The 20,566-nt window shown below is 49.6% G+C and overlaps 1 protein-coding gene across 5 annotated transcripts in view; it reads left to right on the top strand.

The window, feature by feature from the left end:
* Positions 1–8,607: 8,607 nt before the first annotated feature.
* The window catches only part of OTOF (otoferlin), a 156,907-nt gene continuing 144,948 nt past the window's right edge, over positions 8,608–20,566 (top strand). For 3 of the 5 annotated variants that reach the window (XM_072986239.2, XM_072986234.2, XM_072986229.2), the window contains exon 1: positions 8,610–8,929. In XM_072986239.2, coding sequence (XP_072842340.2) covers positions 8,851–8,929 — 79 coding nt within the window. In that variant the 5' untranslated portion in view covers positions 8,610–8,850. Of the gene's footprint in view, positions 8,930–20,566 lie in introns of all 5 variants that reach the window. The other 2 variants (XM_078381484.1, XM_078381482.1) reach the window with 2 other exon arrangements.

Genomic DNA, 20,566 nt, shown 5'->3' with positions numbered 1-20,566 from the left:
CAACACGTGTTCCTTTTCTGAATTCTAGAAGTGTACTTATCGCTTCTGGTCTTTCACAGATTTTTGAAACTTTATAGCCTGTCTTTCTTTGAGAGGAGGGGCATACCTGGGGAACGAAGGACCCTTCAGGTAATACTGGAGCACCCCTCTCATCATCCCCCACCACACTATTGGTGATGCTGTTGAGGGTTGGTGGAGCATCCCGTCTCTGCTCAGGATGACCCTCTTTCTGAACCCCCACTCTGAGCGTGCTTGGATTACAAGGCGCAGCCTCCTGGGAAAGGCTCGGCTTTCAAGAGTCAGCTGCAGAACTGGCAGCTTCGTCTGCTTGTAATAAAACCCAAGGGGAACTAGTTACCCAGTTCCAGGCGAGGCGATGGAAGAGCATTTGATGCTTAGCGCTGACCTAGTTAGGTTTACCTTTCCAGATGCCTGTAAGCAGATCCGTTTTGCTCTTTCACGATGTCCTGTTTTTTACTCTCTTTAGACTCGCCAGAAGGCAGGGGTTCAAAGGACCCTGGGGTAACGTGACCAGAGAGGGTCACGGCGTTGGAAGGTGCCAGAAGAAACGATGCAGCGTTGGTCTTCCAAAACCTGGCACTTTCCAGATGGTTTTGACTGTGATGCACATGGTCCTCCGTCAGCAAGGCTCACACGGAGGGGTTGATGGGTGCTGTGGTCTAACGGCACTTCAGTTCATATTCTCCAGCACAACGGTCATGGAATGAAGAGATGATGGGGTTGCAAACCAGCCCACTCCAAATCCATCATCTGCTGGTTCGAGAGCTGACCTGTCCATCCATCAGCCTCTGCAGTTTAGACCATGGGTATAGAAAGCAGGGGTCCTGGAGAACAAGATATTTGAATTTCACGGATGTTTAACCTCTTCTTAGGCTCTGTGTTTCCCCCCTTCTCATTAATGTGGTTAGAGTCCTGTCTCCTACGGGTGTGGGATGATTTTCTTAAATATAGCTATTTCCAGAAAGAAAGCTCTGGCTGGTTATTGCTACAGGAAGGGCAAAGCATCTTATGCGAACTGGGTTGAGTGATTATAGCGGAAATACCTTTTGTGAATTGGAAATGATAATGAGTCGAAACCACTGTTCTCTTGCCAACCTGACGCCTTTTACAAGTGAGAAGGAGGGCTTTGTGCGGTGTCCAGAACTGGACACAGGACTCAAAGTGAGGCCCAGCCAGTGCCAAATAGAGGGGAATGGATACCTCTCGGGATTTATACGAACGTTATGCAAACATCCGGAAAAATTCTGGCGAAGAATATTCTCAAGCTGAGGATGGGACCCACATTAATATGCTGAAATGATAAGATGTGGGTTTGAAGATGATTGTCATGTGCTGTCTGTATTTTAATCTAGTTATGTGCTTTAACACCAGTTTTGGTGGACAGGTGGAATGTGAATTATCTGTCTGTCCGTCCGTCTGTCTGTCTCCCCTTCAATTTCTGTAGCCTGCTGGTGATGGCAAAGCAGTGTGTTAATAATTCACAATGGAACAAGCTCTTTGAGCTAGAAAGCAACATGAAGATAACAGTGTGATGGACAGTAAATTCTCTGTTCTCCTGAAAGCTTCCTAGCCAATTCCAACAGGGAAAAGCCACTGCCGGTCAAGTGCAAAAGACATGCACACACACACACACACACACACACAGGGAGAGAGAGAGAGAGAGAGACTTAGAATGTGCAATCTACCAATTTAACAGCTAGGCACGGTTCCAACGTGGCTGAGCTGGAAAGAGAACCAGTAAAAGCTGGGCTGAAAAACACTGAAGGCTTGGATAGAAAAGAAGCTCGTTGGGGTTTGGACTTCAATGAAGCTAGACAGGGCTTGGCTTGTTGTCAGCGGAGACAATGAACTTAGAGATGCAGGGGGAAAAAAGATGAAACTTTAATTAAAAAGGCAATTAAGCAGAAAGCATAACCTAACCGAAACCTTACCGCCCTTTGGCTCATTGGGAGCCCATGAAGAACAGCGGCCGCTGCAGGGCACCTGGTGCGATTTCAGCCTCTGCTGAGACTCTGCAGGGACCGCAGATCTACCTTCGCCTTTATCTACCTGTTCATGGAGTAGCACGGACGTGGACCTGTTCGTGAACTACTGGGAAGCTCAGTGGTTTAGGCATCGGAGCCCGAGGTTGGGAGTTCGATTCCCCCCACGGGGGCCTCCTTGGCAGGGGCTGGACTGGATGATCCCACGGGGTCCCTTCCAGCTCTGAAGTTCTCAGATGATTATCAAGCACACTTCCGATTGGTCAACTTTGGGGATGCTTAGATTTCCCTGATCTGGTGCAAAGAGAGCAGAACTGGTGCACTGGTGAGCACAATGGGAAGAGGATAGCCGAGTTGGGCATTTTAGGAGAAACACTTGTGTCCTTCTAATATCTCATGCCAGCAGACGCGAGGTTAACCATTCACACCTTCCCAGGTGAACTCCAGCCCTACAGCCAAGCAAGGCTGGCTTCTGCTGGTTTCTACAAGCAGCTCATGCCTCTCGTGTAACCTCTGGTAACCATGAATGTTTTTCAGTATCTAAGAATAACAGAAATAATAATTGTGTGCTGACATAGGATTTTTTTCCCCCTCAGGCTGGGTGAACGTTCGTTCATCTCTTCATTCCTTCATTCACAATATTTTACCTACTTTCTCCTTTAAAAGGACACACGGCGGCTTACATCATTTGGAACACAGTATTTAAAAACTAGAAACAGGAAGTATGCAAATATTTAAAAGGATAAAACAGATACCACACTAGAAGAAATGAAACAGAGACAGTAAACAAAAACATGTTCAAAGCAGGAAAGTACAACACTGCATTTACCAAACCCTGCTCAGACAGCTAGTCATTTACAGGGAAGCTTGCCTGAAGAGAGAGGTCCTGGCTTGCTTGCGAAGGGCAGCAAAGATGGAGCCAGGCTGGTTTCCAGTGGAAGGGAGTTCCAAAGTCTGAGAACATCCACAGAGAAGGCCCTCTCCCGTAGCCTCGCCAGATGCACCTGTGAAGTGAACAACCAAAAAGTGGTCGCAAAAGTAGGCAATCTTTTTCCAAGACACCTTTTTTTAGTAAGTGGATGGTTGTTGAAGTCTATGTACTTGGTGATGCACTGAGCCAGCAATCAATCAATCAATCAATGAAGGCATCCTTTAGTCTCCATACACTATGGAAATGTGCTCTGAATGGAGGTCTTGGAACAGCATCTAGTGTGGCTGAGAAGGCCAATTCGAGAGTGATAATCCCTTCCACACTGAAGACAAACACAATCTGTCCCCTGTTCAGTTCCCTGGTTTTGCTGGTTTCGGGACTGCCTCTTGGCCTCGGCCTGCTGGACGAGGGTCTCTTCAAATTGGGAGGGGCCATGATGTACCGCCTATCTCCAGGCTGAATGCTCAGAGGTCAAGGTTTCCCATCTGTTGAAGCCCCATTCCTAAGGCCTTCAGATCTCCTTCTATCGCAGCTGGGGCGATTTCCCTGCACTAATTCTCCATGATGATGTTGTTGTTCTTTAGTCATGAAGTCGTGTCCGACTCTTCGTGACCCCATGGACCAGAGCACGCCAGGCCCTCCTGTCTTCCACAGCCTCCTGGAGTCGGGTCAAATTTATGTTGGTCGCTTTGGTGACCCTGTCCAACCATCTCGTCCTCTGTCATCCCCTTCTCCTCCTGCCTTCACACTTTCCCAACATCAGGGTCTTTTCCAGGGAGTTTGAAAGATCAACCGTCTCCCTGTTTTCTTATCAATCTATTTCTGGGCAAAAGTAACACACCAGCACGGCTCTGCAGAACAGGATTTACTCTCTTTAGGTTTGCTGGGTGACACCAGGATCTCAATGGACACAGAACAGGCTTTATCACAGCAGGGTTCAGTGTTCAGGGACTATGAATTTAGAAAACAGTCAGGGGGAAGAAGGGAGGAGAGGGGCTCATGACTACCTCCTTCCCAAGTAACCGCATACCTTTATCTCTTGCTCACTGTCAGGGGAAGGGAACGACTCACCTCCAAGCATCCCAATGGAAAGGATGTTTCGTCCAGACTAAATTGCAGTGAAAAGCACTGTTCGTCATTTAATTTCTAAGTGATCTCGTGCACACAGTAACATTTCAGGCAACTGCACACAGCTGCCAGCGTGAGGTGGGAGGCAATACATGACACCGAATGGGAATGCAGGCACTCTATGCAAAGCAGATAAATTATGAGACAAAAAGCACATGTGGGGAAGAAGAATCCCATTAGGGTTTTATTATCCGGCCATGCAGCGGCACCAGTTCTGGGGCTCTTTTGCAAAAGGCTGGGATTTTGGAATGGCACCAAAGAATCCTGAGCCGCCATCCCCACCTGGAGGTCCCACCGTGGCTGTGGATGATGGGAGCAAAATAGAAATATTTGAATCCAAGAATCATGGAGTTGGAAGGGGCCTCGAGGCCATGGGGTCCAACCCCCCCTCCCCCCGGTCTCAAGGCAAGAATCCAACTCCAAGCAGATCGGACAAAGGGTGGTCCAGTTTTCTCTTGAAGGCCTCCAGTAGCTTGAAAGCGTTTGAAAAGCTAAATCTTTCAGAGGAGGGGCAGGATCCGTTCTCGATCCTCCCAGTGTGCAAGACATGCAATAATGGGCTCAAGTTATAGGAAGGCAGATTTTGGTGGGAGATCAGGAAAAACTTCCTAACTGTTAGAGCAGTGCAACAACGGAACCCACAACTTCAAGAGGCAGTGAGCGCTCCAACACCGGAGGCATTCAAGTGAAATTTTAGACAACCCCCTGGCAGATTTCTTTTTATTTGGATCCCTGCCTTGAGCGGGGGTCGGTGGGTGGGTTAGACTCGATGGCCTCAGAGGCCCCCTTTCAACTTCACGAGTGTATTTTAAACATTGTGACTTCTTTTGATTGTAGGTAAGACTGTTCTTGTTATCTGCCATTAAGTTGGAGCCTACCTACAGCGACCCTAAGAGGGCCTTCAATGTAGGTGAGATGTTTAAGGAGTGGTTTTATCCGTTCCACTCCCCCAGTGAGTTTCCGTGGCTGAGAGGAGATTCGAACCCAGGCCTTGTGAGTCCCAGTCCATCTCTCTCTGTCCACCACACGATAAGGATAATTTTTTGAAAAAAAAACATTGTCCCAATGTGTTGTCCAGTTGCTTCCCACTTATAACGACCCCCCCCCCCAAAACTCAGTTTCTCAGGTATGTGCCATGTTCAGGCAGTGGCTTTTATCACTGCCGCCCCTGCAATGTATTTCCACAGCCATGTCATTATTTGAACCCAGGCCATCCAAAGGCTAGTTTCAGACTCAAACTGGTACACCCCTCCTGGGCTTTGATTTTAGAAAAAAAATGTTATGAAGAAGCAAGTCGGTAGAGCTTTGAAGATATATCCCAAGAGGCTAATTTGTTTTGCAAAGTGTATTCCCCCCACAGATGAGCCCACAAATGGAGACCGGGGGGGGGGAGGATTTTGTATCCCGTTTTGGCTTTGGGTGAAGAGGTGCTTGCTGTGCACCCCTTTTTTGGAACACTACCCGAACTTTTCTGGAACACTCCTCAGACTCCCCTGCGTGTCATTGCAAACCACCTCTAGAAAGCCCTTCCTGGACTAGCCTCAAATGGTTTTGGCTCAAATGAGGTACTTAGGCCTGATCCTCGTGGGCATGGCAGGCGACGGTGGAAGCAACCCATATGCTAGGGCAACCCGCACTCGCTCCCCGCTGGGATGTTAATAGAAAGAGCGAGGCAATGAGGTAGAGGAGATGCAGGATGTGCAACGGAGGACTGGAGTGGCATCAACAGCTCCGGGGGGGGGGGGGCTCTGTCGCTCACTTCCCTAATGAGTCGGCGAGCATTTCTAAAAGGGCTTCCCGGCTTGCAGAGAGGCAGGTGTGCCCCTCCTCAGACATACCGATTATCCCAGGGGGCAGGAGGGCCATGGACCCATCTAGGTCCCTAGCATGGAAAACTAGAGGTAGCCCATCTCTCCCGTTCCCAGCTGGGCCTTCGTAACATGCATCTGAGTCCTTTTGGAGGAGAGAGAAAGGCAGGGTAAAAATATATTGAATAATAAATGCATAATAAATGTGTATCAAACCAGCAGATTTACCCGCCTTGTTCACGACTTGTTCACTGGCTAATAATTTTTCTGTGCTCTGAGCATGACAATATCCCAGAGAGACACTGAGTACATAAGATGCTGCCACATCCTGAGCGTGGAAAAAAGAGGTGTGTGTGTGTGTGTGTGTGTGCGTGCGTGCGTGCGTGTGCGTTTGGACTTTCACTCCCAGAATCCAGGAAAACAGTATGTGTAGTAGTTAGAGCACTGGACTTAGGCTCAAGAAACCTGAGTTCAGCTCAGCGTCAACACGGAAAAGTCCTTGCACCCAGGTCCTACTTCCGAGCCTTCCAGGGGCATCCGGCCAGCTGCTCAGATGAGCAGAACCACAGCAAGGGAGGTTACCTTTGACTGCCACATCCATATTCCCCAGCTCTCATGCCTAACGACCCTAATGGGTGGGTGGGGGATTCTGGATGTCGTAGTCGAGAAGGTAGCTCTCCCAGGATGCTGAAACAGAAGGGCCGGAAGGGTCCAACAACCGAGCCTTCTTTACTGTGGCCCCAAATACCTGAGAAAGCAATGTGCAGTCTTTCCCAGAGGTCACTAGAAATCCAAAGCTATGGGGTGAAGGTGAGGGCAGCAATTTGGGTCTCCTAGCCCAGTAAGCCAAGGGACCAAGGGAGGAAGGTGACAGATGAGCTTCGCAGCTAGAAGAGGAGCTGGCTTAAGCAGTAAAGCAGGTGCGATTGTCCTCTAGACTAGATTGTCCTCTAACCGCTTCTGAAGCCACAAATTAGCCCTACAACTCTGGATCACTGTTTTTACCACTTTCTAATTATGAAGCTGCCCAGTTGTCTGTTTCGGCCCCATTTAGGTGAGCCCATTGTAAGCTCCAAAATGTTCCAGGGCGGCTTGGACTTAAAAAAAAAAAAACACACACACACACAGGATGCGATCCTGGAAACCTCTTTGTCTCAGGCACTGCAGGGATCACAGCTCAAGCAGGGCAGGAACAAGACTCTGCTGTCAAGTGAGGTGTGTTTTTAAAGAGCTGCGTCTAATTACCGAAGCCACCCTATTTTACGCTGCACCCAGTCTCTGTGAGCATGGCAGCCTCACACCCACCAGCTTTCCAGTTTCGCAAGAAAATCTTCCATCTGTGGGTGTGACCCTTCCCCCTCTCTCTGCCTCATCGCCGCCTCCCTGTGCATTCAGTGGCTGGGTAGTGGGCAGGAATTCAACAGGTGAATCATTCCCCATCAATAGGTTTCTCTCTGGGGACTGGAGGGGGGGAATAACCTGCCGTAGGTCCTCTTGAAAAGAGAGGGGCTGCATCCGCGGGGGGGGGGAGGAAGAGGGCAAACCACCCAACCTGAAAAGTTGTCTCTTCATTCCCATTTAGAGACCTGCCCTGCTTCAGAAACTCTCCCGTCTTTCTCTCCAGCCTACCTTGCAGGGCTGTTGTGAGGCTGGAGGAGGAAGGGTAACGGATTAGCAAACAAAACCAAACTCTTTGATCTCCAGAAAAGGCCATCGCAGGGCCTGCCCCGAAGGCGTAACTTAAGCTCCCCCCCCCGGACTCCTGGGTCTGGAGACGTCTGTGGATGCTGGGAATTGGAGTTGAAAGCAGTACCCTTCCCTGGTTCGGAGGGAAACCTCCCCCGGGCAGAAGGAGGCTATTTCCGAGCCCCGGAGGGTGGGAACCCCGCAATGGGGGGGTTTCCTTTGCGCCCTTCCCAGCCCACCAGCCCCCTCAGCTCAGCGGGCTGGGGTCAGGATGAAGTCCGGCTGGGGGAAGAGGACAGGCGGGCTTTTCAAAACGCCACTAACCAGCGCGAGTCGCCAATCATGATATATATTGCAATTGGGATCTTCGATTTTGGTGCAACCAGCGTGTTGGATGGTTTTTAAAGTTTTATTGGGTTGGAAAGTGCCCGGGAGTGGCGTTGCAGCCAGACGGGCGGTAGAAAAATCAGCTCAATCCATCAATCAGTCAATCAATCAATGAGTCAATCAATCAATCAGAATCAGGGAGGGCCTTCCCGGCCGGGCGGGTTTTCCAAATCCTCTCTGGAGAGACAGGCGTCTCCGTGTGCGCGGGGAGCTGGTGCGTGGGAAGGAGCGTGCGGGAGGCGGCTCTTCCCTCGAGCGGTCGGGCGCCGTGTGAACGCGGCGCGGGAGAGACCCGGAGCGCCGGCTGCCGGTCCCCCCCCCCCGCCGCCTTTGCTTGCCAGCGGCGGATGCTGATGCTGATGCTGCTGCCGCCGCGGCCGGGAGGCGCCCGCCCGCTTGACCCTGGCACCCGCGGGCAGGGAGCGCGCAGCCTGCGGAGGCTGGCGAGAGAGGCGCGGCCCCGCCGGCTCGGGCTCCGCGGAGGGAAGCGCGCAGCGGGCGCGGGGCGCGCAGGCCGGCCCAGCTGCTGAATAATTGAGCGCCCGGGCGGGCAGGCGAGCGCGCAGCCCGCCTCTCCAGGCAGCGCACCAGCAGCTCCTTGGAGGCAGCCGCCGCCTGCGCTCTGCCCCGGCCGCTTGGATCGCGCGCCCCCCACCCCACCCCCAGCGCCGCGGCTGCAGGGCTGGCTGGCCATGGCCCCGGGGGCAGGCGCGGGGGGGTGACAGAGGAGGCACGGCGCCCGGGGGGGGGAGGCAGGGAGCAGGAGAGAGGAGGAGGGGGCTGCGCCTCCGATGGGGGATCGGACCCCTCCACCCGCTCGCCTTCTCCGCCCCAGCCTGCTCTGACCACTAGGCTCCGGGCCGCCCTTCTCCCACCCACCCACCGCGGACGCAGCAGCAACAGGACCATGGCGTTGATCGTGCGCCTCAAGTCGGCCACCGACCTGCGAGGGAGAAGCGACCGGATCGCCAAAGTGGCCTTCAGAGGTAAGGGGCTTCGGGGGGGGGGGAAAGAAAGACCTCCTACGGGCCTCGTCCTGCCCGCCAGCCCCCCAGGCTTCTTGCGCGACCTTCTTGCGCGCTTTCCCCTCTCTGCGCCCTCCCGGGACGCGCAAAAGTTCTCCGCAGGGCAGTTGGCCCGGGGCTGGAATCCTGCAGCAAGCAGCCGCAACAGCAGCAGCAGCAGCAGCAGCAGCAGCAGCGAGAGCCCCGGGCAGAGATGCGGGGAAGCAGCCACTTTCTCCCCCTACAGCTCTCCAACCCCAGCCCCCCCAAAAAAAACCCCCAAATCTCCAAGACCCTCTGGCTTGGAACAAAGTGGGCTTCCTTGGCTTTTCTTTTTTCCTGGAAGCAGATTCGATCCGCCTGGAGCCGGCCAGGTGGGCTGCCTGGCTGTTTCAGCCCTTGTCCCAAAGTGTGTCGGTGTGTTGTTGATTCGGATTCCTGTGCTTTAGTGCCTAAAAGGCTCGTGTGCCAGGCAGGAGGGCACACCTCGTTGGCAGAGGAATCCTGTTCCCAACTCTGCCTGGCTTCTGAGATGCCCCTGTCTTTTGCCCTGGCACCATTTTTTCAGGGGATGCGGCGGAGGAGGGACAAAGACCTTTGGCCCCTGGTTGTTACCTGTGGTGACTGGCCGGGATGGCTCCTGAGGGTTTTAGGACGAAGGTATTTCTCAGCCCTGTCTAGAGAAGCCACTTAGGAGAGGCTGAATTTTGCTCCTTCATTCAGCTTATGAGGCACCGTGCAGCTGATGCTCTCCTGACGGGAAGCATCCTTTAAAATACACGCTTCCACATCCTTGGAAGGCTAATGTTGCCACAGCACCCCGGTGTGTGTTCCCTGACCCGTAGCAAAAATCTTAGCCTCCACATAACAGTGGTGAAATCTCAACATGCTCCATGTGTGTTGTGTTGGTAACCTTTACGACAGCCTTGCCAGGCGGGTGAGTGGCAGGAGCCTCCTGGGGCGCGCATGTTTCTACATTGGCTGAGGCCGGGAAGGATTGGCTTGAGTAATAACCATGCGGTCAGGGTCAAACTGGGTAGGCAGAAAGCCTGTCCCAAGGAGCTGGAAATCTAGCCGTGTTGCAGAGACGTGGTTCAGGCAGAGCGCCAGGTTTGAGCGGGGAAACCGATGCTTGTGTTTATAGCCAAAGACCCGTTATAAAACCTGAGCAGACGAATCGGCAAACTGCAGGCAGTGTGAAAAACAGTCAGACGTTCTCAGCCCTTCGGGAATTCACTCCTGGGGGGGCATCATTGGGCCTCAAGCTGATGTAGGATCTGCATGGAGAACACCCTTTTGCTTAAACTGCCCTGGGATAATCATCGCTGCTACACCATCCTGTCAGAAGTACGCCAATGTACACAGGTGTGCAGTCAGCAGACACAGCACGGCGTGCAACCGAGAGGCGTACGGTGTTTCCAAAGTGTGGAGACCGTGTTGTTGCTCTTCTTGCCTTGGAATATGTCCTGGCAGAGAATCAAGGAAAGGAGATCGAGCTTTGCATTTCAGGACCGTTATTTTCCCTAAATTACATAACAGAAGCCCCAGTGGAGCTCACCAAATTAAAAGACCAGCCTAGCCTTCACAGGATGGCTAAAGTGACTTTTGAAGCCCTGGCAGAGATTAAGGGGTACGCCACCCATCCTTTTTTTCACTCGGACATGATCCAGATGGGTCGGACTATAATTCTGACCCCCACAAACAGAATGGAGCGGACGTTTGACCCCTCTAGGGAGCCCTCCACTTGCAGATCAGGTGTGTGGCTAGCAGATGTGATGCGCATGCAGGAAAAAAAATGTTGCTGTGCCATAGCATTGGGAGGAAAGAATTTCCCCCATTTCCCAGGGGAAATGGGCAAAATTCAGGATGGAAGCCAGCAGGGTTCAGGAATGTCATTGGAAAGGCAGCTTCAGGCTGTCACGGCAAAAATCTAGCCAGGAGCTGTTTTAAAGTCTGTTGCAGCTCAAGGAAACAAAACAGATGCCCTGTAGCACTTTTCAGACAAACTAGTTTTTCTTTTCCATCAGCTTTCTTGGCTAACCGCTGTCTTCAAATGACAGCTGGATGTTACCTTTTAAAAGGAATTCCTGGCTCTATTCCCCTACTTCTGCACAGACAGGTTGCCTTGATCATGGTTGAGACTTAAAAAGTAACTTTGGAATTACTCAGAATTAACTAGTTATAGGTAACTATGTTTGTAACTACTTAGTTCAGATTTCTGAAGAGCTGTCACGTAGGAGAAGGGCTGCCACTGTTTTGCTGCTCCCGGAGGACACAACCTAAAGATGTAGATTTAAAAGATGAGAAAGGAATTTTTGATCTAAGAGGAAAAATCCTGGAGGTAGAAGCAATTCGAGAGTAAAATGAAAGACAGTGGCTGCTCCTTGGCTAGGGGCTTTGTGACAATTTTTTATTTCTGTCAAGAATGTTTTAGTTGTGGCTTTTCCTTCATGACCAGTGGGTTGGACTAGACGGCCTTTGGTGTAATAATGGGCTCAAGTGACAGGAAGCCAGATTTCAGCTGAATATCAGGAAAAACATCCTAACTGTTAGAGCAGTATGATGATGGAACCCGTGACCTCAGGAGTTGGTGAGTGCTCCAAGGCTTGAGGCATTCCAGAGAAAATGCGACAACTGTTTGTTCAATCTCCATTGATTTAGATACTAGCATTGAGCAAGGGGATGGACTTGATGGCCTTATATGCCCCTTCCAACTCATTTATTCTATGATTCTTCCAAGTTCTGTGACCTGTTTAAGTTGCACAGAGCCTGTCCCTTCCCGTACTGCATAGATCAGTGGCCTGATCTGTCAGGTAGAATTTTACTGTTCCAGTACAGGGTCTCTCCAGAGCCTGCTTACTCAGAATTAAGCCACCTAGGCATTCGGGGTTCCCTGCTCACACTTAAGCAGAGCTGGAAAGGACCTTCACAGCAATGAGATATAGCTGTAAACTCCTCTTGTGATGGAAAGGACTTTGAGTGTGGTGACATCTTGAATGGGCAATCAAGGCTCATTAACTTTACAAAAGACCTACTCCCGATCAAGGTGAGGAATGCTAGAACCAGTTTGTGGATAAAATCTGGCACGGAAGTGTGGATTTTCTGGACTCTTCTTGCGTTACTGGTTGCAAGAACTGTCATAACTAAGGCCTGTGCTCTAAGATGTATGGGGACATCATTGCTAAGCAGGTTTTCAGGCATTCGGATTCCACCTTACGGCTGAGTTCAGAAGCATCGTCTTTTAAAACACACTGAGTTATGGAGCCTCCAGGTTCAGTTGCAGTCTCCCTTTGAAAAGCCCATCACCAAGACTAGGAGCAAAGGGTTGCTAAGCTTTCCTACCTGCTTACAAACTTCCTCGAGGCATCGACTTGGTTACTTGGGGGAGGGGGGGGAGAGTTGGACACCAGACCAGATGGGCTCCAGTATGGCTGGACTGTTTTTTCATCTCCTTTAGGAACCCGTGACCTTCACTTGTCAGCCCTGTGATCCCCGACCAGCTTCCAGACTTTTGCACCTTGGCTGCTAGAGTGGCCCTCCCCCCAAGTTGTACATACTAGCAAAGCCCTTGGTTCCTAACTCAGAGCATAGAAACATTATTCCGGTGCTTATGTGGGTTCTAACCGTGCTGGCAGTGGGGACTCTGGGATTTGTAATCCGTAGGAATAATTCCCCCTCCCCTTCCAAGTTTTGCAATAGGATAGGAACGGAAGAAATGTGGAGCAGAGGAGACAAGGAAAATAACCAAAATGGGACTCACATGCATTGGGAAGAAAGATGAACTACGTGGATAGAGAACCGGGCTGATCAATCTCACACTTGGCATTCTGGAGCCCTCCTTATTATGGGGGTGGGTGGGTGTATGACTTTAAAGAAATTAAAGACCATTTGAAATGCAGAATGGGCATGGTGATATCATACATTTCTTTCCTTTGTATTCTTAAAGTTGTGGGCGGGTGGGATTTGTTTTTAATTAGTTAGCCAATTATCAGTTTTAGGTGCAATTTGCCAGGAAATTCTGCTGTGCAGCATCTCGCTGAAATATTTGGGATCTGGGCGTCTGTTGCCTTTTAAGATGGGACTCGCGGAGGTACTGTAGATATCTAAGCCGCCAGAGTGCAATTTCGGAATTAAGGAAAGCAGGAATTCCAATGTAGAATGACAAACATCTTGCATGGGGTGGGGGTGATTGGAAGGGAAGGGAGCCCTGATCCTGAAATTTGGGATATGCAAAGACTCTTGATACGCCTTGCCCCAGCTTTGAACCTTTCTGGCTGCTTTTGACAGGTTGTGTTGCTTTCTGCTCCGTCACATAGAAATTGCAGCCACTTTTCTCAGAAGGTTCTCACACATCGCTGAGCGATGTGAGATGTTTTGGCAACATGCGTCATCTTTGAAAGAGAACCAAATCTGTATATTTTTTTACAGACAGAACAGCATCAGAGCCTGGACATGTTACCATACTAGATTACAATGGCCAACACCCCCCAGGGTTCGGGGGTTCTGTAGTGGCCCCCCAAAAAGGCCCGTTTCTAAGCTCAGAATCCCCTTGTCCAGAAAGGACCGGCAGGTACAGAGTGTTTGACAGGTGATCTGGAGAATTGCCGAGGCATGAAATTGTATTCTCTGACTTGTGAAGTACTCTAATTAGAAAACAGGAGCCATTCCTGGAGTGTTCTGAGTCCCCTTTGAGGTGGCGGTTTCTCATCTGAATGGACAGATATAGTATTTGTTATTATTTGGAAATAAACTTTGGAGGGAAAAGGGAAGGGCATAAAACCTGCCAAATGTTCCCCTCGAAATCCCTGTTAAGATTTCTTCTAAATGTTCATTAAATGTTCATTTGATTCACTCCTTCATCCAGATCTCTCGAAGCCAAGGTCACGGCAGTGGCATGTAGTCTTCCAGATGTTACAGGCGTTTGTGTCCCTCAGCGTTCTTTGCCTCTGGGTATTTTGGCTAGGGCCGATGGGGCTTGTAGTCCAAGAATACCTGGAGGGCGTCTCCTTGCTCACCCTGATCAAGGCGCTAAAGTGCACTTCCCAGCCTTTTTCTCCAAGATCTTCATGGTGGACCCACAGCTAGAGATTTTCGTATACCGCGTTGCTCACTGGAATGGGTCACTCCGGCTACACCGTTCTGCCTGGATCGGAGATCAGCTATGGTGCTGTGTTCAAGTCTGAGCCCTATGTTTTGAGGAGGATGAAGACGAAAATGGGGCCGTTGGGGGAGGGAAGGGGGACAAAGAGGTGAAGAGGGATGGAGACCACGTCACACTGCGAAAGGTCAGAGGAACGGTGTCTGTTTGGGCCAGACAATCAAGGGATGGTGTGATAGCCGTCTTCACTTGAAAAGTGAAGCTTTCTCACCCATATCTCATTTCTTAGCTCAGACAAAGGCTGTCTTAATACATTAGGACAGTAGTCTGGAAACAGGGGTAAATTACCCCAAATTGGGTAAAAATGAAAATCCTGGGGGTAATGAGCAGAGCCTACCTTGTAGGATTTTAAGCATAACCTTGCTAGCATGTGAAATGAGTGCAATTGTACGGTAGTTGGAGCATTCTTTGGCATTGCCTTTCTTTGGGACTGGGATGTAGACTGATCTTTTCTAATCCTCTGGCCACTACTGAGTTTTCCATTGATGATCATAAAAAAAAAAATAGCGCACTGGTCTTTGATATTGGGCTGTGGCACCAGGGTGGGTGACATGACATTTAGCCTGGTTTGTTCCTTTTTGCACACCACACATAGAATGATTAAAGTGGTTGGGAAAGCCCCCCCCCCCCCCGAATTCTGCGTTGGCTGTCTCTAGCAAGCATGTCATTGCTAGCACCACTCTGGCAGCCATTGATTATGATTAAATCCTCTGCGAGCTAGCAAAAATTTAATGCAACTTGCTAGGCACGTTGGACACCTTACTACTCCCTATACCACCCCATGGCTGGAGTGCAGTGTGTTCCAGCAAAAATAGTGCACATCTTTATTAAATTTGGTGCATCCTGCTAGTTTGGTACATAGCCTGGCAGCCATTGATACTGATGATATATCCTGCTAGTTCAGTACACAGCCTGTGTAGATTCAATAATATTTTGAATTCAAATAATGTATGATTTCCTTCCTTTCAAATCAAGGGGATAATGTTGGCATATATAAATTTTTTAGGGGGTGAAAGGTAAAAAAGTTCCCTGACCCCAGCATTAGGACCACTAATGCCTGCAAGAGTTTTCAATTCCAGTGAGAGAAAAAGTCAATGCATGGTTTCTTTTCCATCAACTCCTCTGTGTTCTGCACAAAATAGCTCGGTGTCCTTCCCGTCTCTAGAGCATGAGCATCTTAGAATGGCAGAGCTGGATGGGACCCTCTGGATCATCCAGGAGGCCACGTGGGGGGAGGAACCAAACCGCAGCCAGAGACATCAACCCCTGAGCGGGCCAGTACATGCACAGCAGACACGGAGAGGTGGGCTGATGGAGGAACCCGGGCAAACGAGCCGTTCGGTGCTTCTGCTTGTGTAAAAGTCAGCAAAACAAAACAGTAGTCATTATAGGTGAGGGCGGTTGCATAGAAATGGATCGAGCCCATGCAAAAACTTTCAGAGAGACTCACAATAAAGCTCACACCTTCTCACAGGCGAGGAGAGACACGGCATGGTTTCTCAATGTCCCATGCGTGAATGGCATGCAGGGAAATTTACATCCCTAGTCCACTTTTTAATTTTTTTAAATTTTTTTACTAATGTTTTATTTTCTAACATAAAATTTACAAATATACAAAGAGAGCATCATATATAAAATAAGAAACATATTATACAGCTTAGCCTACAAGCAATCTTATTCATTGATATACTTCTTCCGGCAAGATCTTCTCGATATTGTTCATTTTCGTTTCTATTTATTACGGAACCCTTTATTTGAACGGCTGCCTGCCACATTCCTGGCGGAGCGGGTTTGTTTTCGGTGACCCCAAAAAGCAATACCAGAGAGAGAGAGAGAGAGAGAGAGAGATATGGCCAAGTAAAAACATGTCCGTTTGAGAGAAAAGCCAAATGGAGAAGGGTTTGCGCGCACACGCACATGCCCTGGGCTTCTTTGTTTGGAGAACTGGGTGGTTACACTCCTGCCTCTGCTGGAACCATTAAACAGCAACCCAAGGGCTTCTTAGATTGACATCTAAGAAAGACGCGCCTGGCGAATTCCATCCCGCCGAGAATTTTTGGACTTGACTCCTAAGAGTAACTTTCCTGGCAAAATCCATCATGCTATGGATTTTTGGATTTAACAGTTCCTCACACTCTACACATCTGATAAAGTGGTTTTGTGAATTGTGTGATGACGTTCACCTATTTTTTTTTCCTTTGGGTGCTGTGACAGTAGATTTCCCAAGTTGCTGGGGGTTGGACTAGATGATCTTTAAGTTGCTTTCCAAATCTGTAATTTTCTGACTGGTTTGCACAGAGGAGCCTAATTCTGTGTTTCCTTCATCCCCCTCAATCCAAATCTGTATTTTTTCCCAGAGGATAAAAGATGAGGGTTGAGTGAAGAGTGTTCCTTGTTATTTAGTGCTAACAGCGACTGAGCACAGGTATACTGCTAGTGAACATGGAGGTTCAATGCAGCAGTCCCAGCACTCCTGCACGTTGGACACGATGGCCTTTATAAGCCCCTTCCAGCTTCATTATTCTGTGATATAAAGTGAGCCAGGATGCGGCCACCGAGAAACGTGGAAGACCACGGCTTTAATTGTGGAGAGAAATTTGCACCCTGTTCTTTTTGATAGCTCATGGCTTTAGACAGGCCTGTGTAGGGGCTTTGAGGAAAAATGGAAAACTAGATGAAGTCAAGGGTCTTTGTGTGGTTCTGGGGTGACTCTCGGGGGGGGGTAGCCAAAAGCTGCTGGCTGCTCGTGGGTCACAGCAATGCCCCAGTGGAACATTTGCATGCTGTCCGGCTTTTATGGGACCGAAAATGTTTTGACCCAGCATTCACAGTGCTTTGGACTGAGGAGATGGAAATGCAGGGGATGCTGTTCCGACCCTTGAGCGCTGCTTGGGGACTATTCTGGGGTGGATGAAGGCAAATGTACTGAGGTTGGATCCAGGCAAGACGGAAATAATGCGCATGGGCGGCCCCGGCATCTGTGGGGTTGGGAAACTCCCTCTCATTTGGGGGAATGACTTTTCCCACGAAGAGTGAGGTTTGCACTTTGGGCGTCTGGCTGGACCCGGATCTCTCCATGGAAACCCAGGTGGCCTCTGTGGTCCAGGCAGCCCATCTCCATCTCTGGAGGACAGCCCAGCTGCATCCCTGTCTAGACACGGGGGGCACTCCCGACACTGATTTGTGCCCTCGTGATCTCAAGAATAGACTACTGCAGTGCTCTCTCCATGGGGCTACCCTTGAGGCTGATGCGGAGACTTCAACTGGTCCAGAATTCGGCGGCCAGATTAATAACTGGGGAGAAGAAATTTCAGCACATCTCCACCACTCTGGCCGCCCTTCATTGGTTACCGGTTTGTTTCTGCATCGACTTCACGGTTATGATGATAACATTCAAAGCCCTAAATGGTTTGGGATCTCGGGACCGATTAGAACACCTGCTCCCGGCCAGATCTGTCCGTAATACCCGTTCTTCACATGCAAGGCAGTTGAGGGCCTTGACCCCGAAGGAGGCCCGGAGGGAAAGAACAAGAAACCGGGCCTTCTTGGTGGTCGCCCCCCGCCTATGGAACCACCTGCCCATGGAGATCCCCGCCTGGCACCCTCCCTGGATGGGTTCAAAAGAGCACTGAAGACTTGGCTCTTCCACCAGGATTTCCCGGAACACTAGGATCTCACCCTCCCTTTTTATCATCCTTTTTGCCATCCTCTCCATCACCCTTTTTGTACCCCTTTCAGGGCCATCTGTTTTAATTTACCCTCTTTGTTATTTATTAATTTATTTTTATCGTGTTTTTAATTCCCCCCCCCCCTTATATTGTGAGCCACCCAGAGTGGCCCGGTTGCCAGATGGTGCAGGATATAAATTCAAATACTGTAATAAATAAATAAAAAACTCGGAGCATGGGATCACACAGGGAAACTGCCTGTGGCTTGAACCACTTCTGGAGCGGTCGGGCACTGTCGATTTCCTAGTGATTATGTGACGTATGGGGAAATGCGCTCTTGCCCAAAGCCGATTCAACCGGGACTTTTTTGGTCCAGCTGTAGGGCTTTTACATTTTGGGGGGGGGCTAGAAGGGGGATCACTCTAGTTCAAGGAACCCTTTGGGGTGTGATCAAACACACAGCGTTGCAGCGGCTTGACTGCGTCCAAAACTGCTGGACGCCTGAAAAAGAGGGCAAGGAACAGCTGAGCCCCTCGGGAAACCCTAAGCTCTCCTCTCCAACCTCAGAGGCATCAGGGAGGTCTCAGACCAAGGCCACCTACGCGTCTGCCTTTGAAGCCGCTCTGCTCGCTATTCCGGGTGTTGATGACAAAGACCGGCATCATTATTGCTAGCTAGGATTCTCATCCTGGTGTTTCGTTTCATTTTTCTTTCTTTCTTACAAACCTTAGTTGGTTTATTAAACAGTTTTCTGCCAGGGCTGTGTGTGTGTGGATGCTGGTGGGTGAGTGCTTATGTTTCTCTTGTTAGGGCTTTGACTGGCTAGGTCAGAATTAGCGCACTGATTCAGACCTGTCTTTCCTCCCACCTACCTCCAACATTTTCCTTCTTTGCAGTGGCTCAAAGCCCTCATCCCTGCCAGCCTTTGAGCAGTTCCTGAATGGGATGCCTGTGGGCAAGAGGAGAATCCTCCAGTCCCTGAGCATGACTGTGGGTTTAAGTCCCTCCACTCCCCCCCCCCCAGGCCAGGAATACGGCTGTTTGCATTTTTCCCATTCCTGGGGACTGGATTTTTCATGGAGATCAAGAAAGGCACAACAGCCTGAACAAAGAATGGCCATGGGAGGGGGGTTGGTCTTAATCAGGGGTGTCCAGTCAGGGGGGGGGGTGCTGGATGGCTCTGTGAGTTAGGAATTGGGCTTCAGAGCCAGAGGTTGGGAGATCAAATCCCCACAGTGCCTCCTTGAGAGAAGCTGGAAAAGATGATCCATAGGGTCCCTTCCAGCTCTGCATTTCTATGATGATGATGATGATGATGATGATGATGATGATGATGATTGGCATAGACCAATTTGGGAAGGGCTTCCGTGTGTGTCTAGCTTTAGTCAAATCATGAACTCATGACCCACCATTTGCAGAATTTTTTTTCCAGCACAGGAAAAAGCAGTGTGGTCACATTTTAGCGTAATTGATGCACAGAGCATGTCTGTCTGTGTACAGTGGGGCCCCGCTTGACAACAATAATGCAAAATTGCCATTAAGCAAAATCATTGTCAAGCAAAAAAAAAAAAAAAAAAAAAAAACAACACACAAAACCCACTGAAATGCATTGAAAACTGGTCAATGCTTTCCAATGGGGGAAATACCTCATTGTGCAGCGAAGGTCTGGAAAATAGCGTGGAGCCATTTTGAAAACCCCACGATCAGCTGTTTTTAATCATCGTAATGCGAAAAACCGGTTCCCGAAGCAGGGACCAAATCATCGTCAAACGAAAAACCATAGAAACATCGTTTTGCGATCGCAAAAAAGTCATCGTCAAGCAATTTCATAGTCTAACGGGATAATCATCAAGCGGGGCACCACTGTATACATCAAAGTAATGGATAAATGTAGGATTTCAGACGGGAGAAAATGCCGTCTGTCTTCTGCCACCAGTCATGCTTCCACCACAGGTTTCTAAGCACTTTAGAAATGGGGGCTACCGTATAAGGTAAGGAAGGGGTCCATCTCTTAGACTGGAGGTGGCCAGGAACAACCACCATAGCGATCTCAAGTGATCTCAAGTTTAATCCTGGAACATCTGATCTGTGAGATTTCTGTTGTAGAGTTTTGAATTTCTGGTAAAATTCCTTTGTCTGGACAGGAGAAGTTCAGGGATTTGCAGAACAGAATCATTTCAAGTTCCCCAAATGAGTCCACCCCATTTTCTCATCAACTGGCACTTACAGTCTCAATAAGTCATTATTGAGATATTAGTACGGAAAGAACAAACAACATTTTCTTTACTTACAGTTGTGAACAGATCAAACAGCAAACTGACAAGCTTGACTGCTTTCAGCAACAGACCTCAAGAGACTCTAGAAAAGGAGGGAAAAGCTCAAAAGGAGATTGGCGGGGATCTCTTTGAATTCAGAGGCAGGACAGGGAGGACTGGATAGTGCCTGACAGTCACCGCAGCCCATAAAGGCCCCTCTCAGCCAACCCTGCTAAAGGCATTGTGTCAGATTGTAAAACTGCATCCTGCACTCATATAAGGCATGATCTGAATCTGGGTGGCCATAGAAATGTTGTTAAAATTATAAGAACAGCCAACACATATATCATACCGAAGACAAGGGAATGAGGCGAAGCATTAAAGCAAATAGAACCGGCCACTTACAATGACTTTGCAAACGGAACAGCTCTGAGCTGGCACAAAACGGTGTGTCAGTTTGGTGTCGGTCACGGTTCACGGAGGAGGCACTCCGCAGCCGGGGAGCCACCACCGAGAAGGCTCTCTCCTCTGTGGACCA

This window comes from Pogona vitticeps, chromosome 1 (assembly GCF_051106095.1).
Source record: "Pogona vitticeps strain Pit_001003342236 chromosome 1, PviZW2.1, whole genome shotgun sequence".
Taxonomy (NCBI): Eukaryota; Metazoa; Chordata; class Lepidosauria; order Squamata; family Agamidae; genus Pogona; species Pogona vitticeps.
Note: the sequence above shows the minus strand (reverse complement) of the source record. Positions and strands in the feature narration are given on the sequence as shown.